The 9,353-nt window shown below is 37.3% G+C and overlaps 1 protein-coding gene across 1 annotated transcript; it reads left to right on the top strand.

The window, feature by feature from the left end:
• Positions 1-217: 217 nt before the first annotated feature.
• Positions 218-7,405, top strand: LOC148538984 (parvalbumin beta-like). The gene is made up of 5 exons (XM_088451864.1): positions 218-299; positions 5,248-5,314; positions 5,846-5,978; positions 6,263-6,372; positions 7,211-7,405. Exons 2-5 carry the CDS (start codon positions 5,254-5,256, stop codon positions 7,234-7,236), a joined length of 330 nt encoding a protein of 109 aa, XP_088307990.1. The 5' UTR covers positions 218-299; positions 5,248-5,253; the 3' UTR covers positions 7,237-7,405.
• Positions 7,406-9,353: the final 1,948 nt, after the last annotated feature.

A 9,353-nucleotide genomic window follows, 5' to 3' on the forward strand; every position in this document is an offset into this window, starting at 1 on the left:
AATAATCTGTAGGTGAGTATGTGGATCCAACAAGGAATTTATGACTCAGGTATATAAACAGAGCATACTGTACAAAAGTGCTTGATTTATATATTTTAGAGACTATAAAATTCATCATAAAACCCAACCCAAGGTACCTGGAAATGCATTTCCTAATTAGTTATGCTATATAAGGAGATTCCAGGCACCACCAAGCACATCTTGATAAAGACAGAAAGCACAAAACACGTTGGTGGTAAGAGGAAAAAGCACTACTGCTCCCACGGTCTGTTGAAGGAGTCCACAGCTTCAAGGAAGAGGTGATACACCTGGGCTTTTACCATCTTACCCTCATGCTAGATTATGTGCCTTCTCTAAAGGCCATTTGCGCTATGCAGTATCTTTTTAACTCTGGTGGTTCATTTATGATTTTAAAAGTGTTAATACTTTTTTTTACACTAGGAGAGGCTATTTTCAATTCTTGTGAGGGATCCTATTACTGTATATCTGAAATCATTAAGAGGAGTGGAAAAAGTAGAAATAATAACACCTCTAATGAAGGGTCTCAAAAGGAACTTTAAAGAAACAATTGGAACTATCTGACCTAACCAATTGAAACTTTTATAGATTGATATTTTCTGTACTTATTATATATTCCTAATTGGTGGAGTGCTGGGTGGGATTTATATATTTCATGTAATTGTATGGAGGGTGATCACCATTGTACGAATGCAGCTGCACCCTGTTTTAGAGCAATGGCGGTACACTTTTGTTTTTTGGTATTACAATCAATGTTGCCAATGAGCTTTTATCCACCAGACAGAAGTCTGGAATCTAGGGCACACATAACTCCCATGTATTACTTTTCCTATGTTTTTATCAAAATATATGTGAACCTTTTCATTCACTTAACAAAACATTCATTCACGGAATCACACTTGCAGCTTGTGAATGCCAAGAAACATAGAAAACCCAGTGTGCTCCATCTTCTTTTCTGTACAGTACATCTCAATCTTCTTGAATCTTCTTGGACTTCACATAATATAAACAAGTCTCAAAGCATTTGTTACAACTTCAGTATAGTCACTTGGCTTCTAAAACTTAGCTTGATACATGTCCACTTCTGAATAAGAATCGCTGTATCTGTAACAAGGTATCAATCTATATTTTCTTACTTGTGCAGCTGTTCACTCAAAGTACAGTACATATGACCTTCATCAATAGCTAGCAGGGTATTCCAATCTTTTAGCTGACAACCTTTTCAGCTCTGCATAATGTATCTGGCTATGATTTGAATAAAGGAAATCCCTTTAACTTCAGCTTGTTGGAATGTAGCTACAGCTTCTTCATGACTTAACAGTTCTTTCAGTCCTTGAATCCTAGCACCAGCAGATATTTCTCTGCAGCAACTTTCCCATCATGTAGTGTAATCAGTTAATTTGCTTGCTCTTATTGGTGTGTGCATCAGCATGTCCAAAATAAATCTTCCAATGATGGACATCAGTCCATACAGGTTTGACAATTGTCCAAATTTCATTGTGAAGGGCGAGATGGGCTCTAGTCTTTTTAGAGACTTGGGAAATAGCCGAAAGTTGAATGAGTTTGCTAGTCCCTGCTTTTGCAGTCTGATATCAGTCAGTATGTATAGATAGCTGCAATATTGCAACAGAGGTCCACAAAGGTTCTTTATCTGTGACTGCAGCACAATCTTCCATTATTAAATACTGTTCTCTGTCTTCTTCCCACAATGGAGCTTTGCTCATAGAGGAATCCAATATATTGTAGATGGATCTGGTGTATTCTGGTAACATTGGCTTGAATATCATAAGTTCAGCAGGTATCTGCGCACAATATAGGTGTCTTGACCTTATATCTGTCCCCTTTCTACTGAGTACTATCTTCCATTCATTGATGTGTAATTCTGTGCCATTCTGTTATGCACAATCAGTCTCTCCTCCCTGAATATTCCTGAATATTTCAGCATTTGGTATATCAGATCTTTCAGTTGCTGGTGGTAACATCCAGGGGCATAGAGAGCCAGCCCGGGGGAGATGTGGCCTACTTGTGGGAGATGTGGCTACACCCCATTAGAGGGATAAAACACAAAAACACATTTTGCAATGCTGCATAGCTCTGTGAGCCCCTCATCCTGGTGCAAAGCCTGGGGGGGCAAGATCAGTGTGCTCACTCCCCCCAACAGGAATAGGATACTGCATTGTCTGCTGCTCAGCAGCTGTGAGCAGTCTCCCAATGCAGCAGTGTGTGCTGGGCTGATGTGAGGTAATAGAGAGGAGGAGATGGTGTCAGACCTGGCCCCTGCATGGCCCCTTCAACAAGCCAGTGTAATTAGTACCCACTCCTCCCCCTCTCGCCACTACTGGTAATGTCACCGTGTCTTCCAGCACTTTAACCTGAGGGTTTTTTGACGTACGCTTGGGGCCACTTTTTATTGTTACTCACATTAGGTTTTTCTACAAAGATAAATGAAGCATTTACATGAAAGTATTTATGTTGTACTCTGCCATAAAGCAATGCCCCAATCAGTTTGTCTCATGCGCATGTAAGCCCCAAGTTTTTTTATTAGTGTGTACCCACCAACCCTTCCTTCACAATTAGCTGATGAGCAAAAAGCATCCTTTACATTAAACATCTGAGAAACACTCCTCCATTTTTCATATTTGTTCAGCTATAACCTCATGGGGGCAGTCTTCAGACTTAGAGGCATGGAATGTAACTGAAGACTTGATTAACTCCCAGGTAATGGCTTCAGGTACCTCCCATGTTTGACTCTGTGGGCAGGACTGGGCCATTACTGCACCAGAAGTTGTTATCACTCCCCTAGCATCACTTAATATGTCCTCCCTCTTAACCACTTGCCTGGCATGGTCACAATTTTCTGACCACACCAGACAGTTCTTTATCTGCTCTGGTCACAAAATGTCGACCAGTCAGATAAACATGAGGGCAGCTGCAGGAAGAGAATCTTCCCACAACTGCTGCTCTCAGAATAACCTTGCTGTTCCTCTGCTTGCCTGCACCCTCTCCCCCTGTGTTTGCTGTGCTGCCAATCACTGCTGATCGGTCAGCAAAGCAGGACCCCCCACCCAGTGCCTGCAGAACTTAGCATCCACTGGGGAAAACTAAATTGACCTCCCCCTCACCCCCTTAGTATACCTTGTGCCTGATAACGGTCTCAAATTGAAAGTCGCAATGTTTCCGGTGTTTCCTAAATTCCGATGGTGATTCTGATGGTCCAATGTTTGAAAAAACAATATTTTTTTTACAAATCTTGTTCCTCACCTAATATATATATATATATATATATATATATATATATAATCATACATTAAAAAAATCACAATTTCGGATCAGTTTTTAGAAAAAAATCATCATCAGTTAAGTGGTTAAACAATTTCTATTGAACTTTCTTTTTTCTTCTGATTTGACTCCACATTGCAGAAGGTGAAGTAACTGATGTCACACCTTCTTCATTGAGTGAGTGACTTAACATTTCAGAAATCATATCTTTTGGAATTGGTATGTTATACCGGCAGCGGCAGCCCGACAAAACAGCAGAGCCCGGCAGCGGAAGGCCAACAGCGCTGGAAATCCCGATCATGGTAAGGTGAGTATCAACTAATCTAACCTAACCACCCTAACACAACCCTCCTTAGGGGTGCCTAAACCTAACCTCCCCCCTGTGCCTAACCCTAACCCCCCTTCCCTGCTGCCTAAACCTAAGTCCCCCGGGGGGGTGCCAACCCTAAGTCCCCCCAGGGTCTGCCTAACCCTAACCCTCCCTACCCCTAGCCTAACCCTAACCCTCCTGGGGGGGTGCCTAACTCAAAGTCCCCCCCGGATGCCCTAAACCTAACCCTCCCCCCCAAGGCTGTCCGCTCGCGGCACCCAGCATCCCCTTGATCGGGATTCCGGGCGCCAGTCTCCCGGCGTTGGGAAAATGACAGGCGTCTAGATATAGACGCCGGTCATTTATCCCACACTGGGATAAAGCAGTTGGGAAGCCGGCTGTCGGGAATCTGGCAGCCGGCTTCCCGATTGTATACCATTTCTTTTTACATCAATTTTGTCTGTGGTCTGTTGACAAATTCACAACATTTGTAATTACACATCTAATTTAGAATGCTCTGTTCTAAATCAAGTGATCTAATTAATGCCAGTGGCTCATAATATAGTGCAGATTCAAAAACATTTGTACAGTAAACCATGCAGCATATTATTCACAATCTGATGAAAAGTGTGATCCTCTTTATCTCTTGCTAATCACTACTTCCTCTATTACACAAGTCAGGTGGTAAAACATCAGCTCCCAGTTTAGTTTTTGCAAACTTGTTCCAACCTTTTCTGTTTCCAATTAATTTCTGTCTCCAGCATTAAAACAGTCATAATTAGTAGCAATCACGTCTAATACATTTTCACTATCCAGTTTTGCTACTTTCTCTTGATAGTGCACGGACAGCTCAATCTGCACAATTTTCCTATAAATCATTTGACAGGAATCTTTTAACCATTTAATTCAAGTCAGTCATCAGATGCTGCCTGCAACTCAAATTCAGAAATTTCCTGTGCATTTTTCTCATCATCTAGCACTGATACACATGAACATCCAAAGCGTATAGCTTTCAGCTCCAGATTAAAAAAAGAGGCTCAATTTTGTTCACAGGAACTATGAACATTGTGATTGGCTGCTGTTTTAGCCAACGATCTAACTAAATTTGCCCGGATCCATGGGGCAATTTACTTGACTTCTGAACATCTCCCCCCACACTTTTTTTTAAACAAATTCTACATTTTGTGTGCCATGTGGAATTGGTTGGATACACAATTAATGTTGGTCAGGTATACCATTGTATTGATGATACCTCAAACACTGCAATAGCAACTTAATACTCAGTTTGGTTAATTAGCATGAGACTACTTTCAGTTTCCAGTGATCCCTGGCAAGATGATTGTCAGTCATCTGACATTTTGTGCAATTAGGTTTAGAAATATTTGTGAATATTAGGGTTACAAAAAAATAATGTAAACCACTTTCGTGTCAACCATTTTTTGTGTCAACCTTTTGCCCCTGTTGACATTTTGTACCTTTTGAACTTCACCAATGTCGACCTCTTGTGTGTTGTCCTTTTCACCATGTCGACCTTTTGTATCTGTTGACCTATTGCCTGTCTATCAGATTACCATGCTTGGGTCCTATGTTACTTCTCTATTGCAAAGTACAAATTCTAGATTTTTTTTTTTAATTTACAGCACAAAATGTCTCTCAAAGACATTCTGCCCGCTAAGGACATTGAGGCTGGCCTGAAGAGTGTAGAGAGTAAGTTACATACTTCAGCTTCTTCTAAAACACAACCAAAAAGTGATGCATATTGCTAACATTATAGTAGTAAAGGTAGCTTTAATTTAATTGCAATATATTTTGATGTAATACACTATTTATTTTTCATAAATGATGATTGATTAAAATAAAATATGCATAAATGGAATGGTTGTATTATCTCTGTGCTTAATGTTTACTTATATTACACTAGAAAGAAAACCTAAATAATTTTATATTTCATAGAGTTTTATTTTACTAAGTTACAGTCATAGATATCACACTAATTGAAAATACTTTTAGCATTTTTATTTTAAAAGGTAAACATTGGCTAAAAAACTGCTTAATTTGGTAGTAGAGGCATTATGTCATTTTATATCAGATTTACATTATATTTATAATTAATTATCATATAAATATAATACAGCACCTAGAAAGCCTCTTGAAAATACAATCACAGTTTATTTCAGATGGTATTAAAGGGTTGCTTGTGAAGATGCTTACGTGGAATAAAACTTTATTTTTTATCAGAAGAAGGCTCATTTGAGTCCAAGAAGTTCTTTGTGGCAGTTCGTCTTCATGGAATGCCTTCTGATTATATCACAAGGGTTTTTGAAATGCTTGATAGAAACAGGAATGGAACCATTACGGAAGATGAAGTTGGGTAAGGATATTTATTTTAATTGCAAATTTATCTCAAAATAATCCATCTCTAATGATTACACCAGTTTGCCTGTAAACAGAACAATCAAAGTCTAGTCTAGAATACTGAAAATGTTATTTGCAGACTGCAAAATAAAATGTAAATAAGAAAACTATTTTTTTTAAATGCATCACACTAATGCCTAACCAGAATCCACACAATACTGCAATATCAGGCATACAGACATAGAGATATCTGACAACTCAGAAACGTGACAGCTTATACCTCCTTCTTTTTACCATTAGAGAGTTTCTGCAGAACTTTTCCAAAAAAGCCAGACCATTGAATGCAGAGGAAAAGAAAAAGTTCATGAAGGATGGTGACTTTGATGGTGACGGCAAGATTGGAATAGATGGTAATCTTAAGATTATAGTTTTCCAGATTGATTTCTTGATTCTTCTTTAATAAGGCCCATAGGAGCTCTTTTAACAATGGTGATTTAACAGTTGCTAATTTTTATGTGGGCCTTCTCCCCCGAAAAAATAATCCATGTGCAGAAGATAGCAATGACTTTGGCAAAGTCTTTAATATCTTCTAAGCATGCGTGAAATTTCCCAGAATTTCTTCTCAAATATCTTTGAAAAATTGCAGGAAAAATGGCATCTGTTTCTGCCCAATTGAACCCCCATCTTGGGTGAAGGGAGAACCAGGGGCCCTTGTGCACCACAATCCCTATACACATTATAGATATGCTTATGTCTTGTAAGCATATAGTATAAATATGCTGCTTAGCAATGAGTTTTCAATATTCTCAAAAAGTTTAGGGCTCAGACAAATTAAATTTGTAGTCACAATTGCTTTGCACATGTACCCTATAAAGTTCCAACTAAGTCTTATAAAAAAGAAAAACATGTTTATTCTAGCTATAATGCTATTCTGTGCTTGAAACTGTCCTTTGGTGCTAGGGAATAAAAATCCTTCTGCTAAACAGGTTTTTTCTATTATACTTCTTTCTGTTGTTTTGAGTATACCTCTGCTCTTATGTTTCATCTTGTAACTACAATCTTAGTGTAAAAAGTGTTTCAGATTTAGAGCAGAATCCAACTTTAAAAATAAATAATTAATACAGACACAAATATCAAAAAAATCTATTTTATTTAGAATATAAATTTTAGCACAAATAGGCAAAAATGCATGTTAAGAGGTATTTAAATAATTGTCTTCCCCCCACCCCCTACCCCCTCTCATTTCAGATTTTCAAGCTATGGTAAATAATTAAAACAACCAAAGATCAAAAATTAAGGACTGAATCCTCAATTTTCATACATGTTATTGGAAAAATGCTTGCTTGTTAACTGTTTTGAGGACGATTGCAATATCTAACAATGTACAGGTATTTTGGTCATTTATGGCGCTAGTGATTTTGACCAATCACAATGTTAAAATTGCGGCTGGAAGATGGAAAAATAAAAACTCTTTAAATGAAATATCTTGTTTGACATTGTTTTTATTCTTGACTATTAGTTTAGATAGATAGTTTACGTTAAGTACATTCATTCTTACACAGAAGATTACTATTTAATTTTTGCCTTCTGGACAATCATACTTATTTCTTTTCTACAAAAATATAACCTTTTTTACATAAGTTTTAATATTTTTGCATTTTAGAACATCATATAAAATTAATAGCAAAGGATTTTTATGTTGTTGTTATTGTTATTATTATTATTATTATTATTATTATTAATTATTTTTTAATTTACTGTTTTTTCTTTTTTTCTTTTTATTATGTGTAATATTTACATGTTAATGTAAGAAAACAGTCTCAACTTGAGCGATTACTTCTAAATAAAAGTTTTTCAGTGCCATAGCTATAATGGGTGCAGGGTACACTGTGCACATGGGCCCTGGATCCAGGGTGGCCCATGACACAAACAAGCTTGCAAGGAATTCTTAGGCAATCCATCAATTGATGTTGATCATAAACAGTTTATTTGTGACCTGGTTTTTATCATTTTAACACATAACTATTTTAAATTCTTAGACCAGTTCTATTTACAAACTTGTGGAACCGCAATGGGTACTATATTTGTGACCAGTTATGCAAACCTTTTTATAGTTACCTGGGAAACAGAACATATTTACAATAACAACCCTTTTAAACATATGATACACCTCTATAAGAGGTATATTGATTATATTCTTATCATTTGAAAAGGGATTAAACAGGATTTTATAAAATTGAAGGGCTTAATCAATGTAAATGACTACAACTGAAAATTTACTTCCAACTTACAGAAAACTGAAATTGAGTTCCTGGATATTGTTTTGAAAGGAACTAATAATGGTACAGTATATCAACTAAAACGTACATAAAATCAGTAGACACAAATAGTTACTTGCAATATAAAAGTGGACACATTAGAGGTTGGAAGGACAACATCCTGTATTTCCAGTTCCACTGCATCAAAATGAATTGAAGCAATAGAGAGGTTTGCTCTAAACAGCTAAATATTTATGTGGGAAGGATTAAGGAATTATATTACCCTGAAACACTGATCTCAGAGGCGATCTCTAAAACAGAAACTCTGAAAAGGGAATAACTTCTGCAGTACACAACCAGGCCCAAAAAGGAAGATTCGGTAACCTCCTTAACACAGTTCAGTAATGAAGAGAGAAGAATCTGACAGGTTCTAAATAAACATTGGGGGATCCTAAAAATGGTCCCCATCCTGTTGTACATTCTACCAAGTAAACCTACTATTATCTTCAAAAAGAGAAATACCAAAAGATTGGATACAGGCACTGTAATGAGTGGTTATTTATAGCTTCCACTGAGAAGGGCTAGTCAGGCCCAATAAGAAACAAGCAATAAACAAAATGAAGTTGCGCTTTTTGATGAACTTGACACAAACACTGCACAATTGATATAAAATTATAGAGACTATATAGGTCACTTTGATAAAAAAGTTATACACTAAAATCAATGTAGACTATGGAAAAAGCCAATGTATACATGAGATACAGACCACATCAACACACTTCCTGTTAATAATGCCAAATATTAGGGGAAAATGCACAATAATGTCACTTGTATGTGTGTAGACACTTGGCAAATAAGGAGATAATTCAGTGGTCTCCTTGGTGGTCTTCTAACGCTTGAGAAAGCTGTTAGCTGATACAGCGAAACGCATTAAGAGACCACCAAGGAGACTACTCCTTATTTGCCAAGTGTCTACACACATACAATGATTGGATTGCATGACTTGGATCCATCTTCCTGGAACATTTTGCATGCCTGAGGACATTTTCTGCACCTTTGTCCAGCTTCAAAGATCGGGATTTCTCAACAGACCCTACCGTTCATTTTGGAGAACTCCAAGTGCAGCATACCAT

This window comes from Taudactylus pleione, unplaced genomic scaffold (assembly GCF_031769625.1).
Source record: "Taudactylus pleione unplaced genomic scaffold, aTauple2 ptg000032l, whole genome shotgun sequence".
NCBI lineage: Eukaryota > Metazoa > Chordata > Amphibia > Anura > Myobatrachidae > Taudactylus > Taudactylus pleione.

What these genes read in the sequence shown, in the direction of transcription:
- LOC148538984 (XM_088451864.1), top strand. Translation starts at nt 5,254, where the DNA reads ATGTCTCTCAAAGACATTCTGCCCGCTAAGGACATTGAGGCTGGCCTG. An exon ending in TGGCCTGAAGAGTGTAGAGA is followed by an intron (nt 5,315 to 5,845) that starts GTAAGTTACATA and finishes ATTTTTTATCAG; the next exon opens with AAGAAGGCTCATTTGAGTCC. An exon ending in ATTACGGAAGATGAAGTTGG is followed by an intron (nt 5,979 to 6,262) that starts GTAAGGATATTT and finishes TTTTACCATTAG; the next exon opens with AGAGTTTCTGCAGAACTTTT.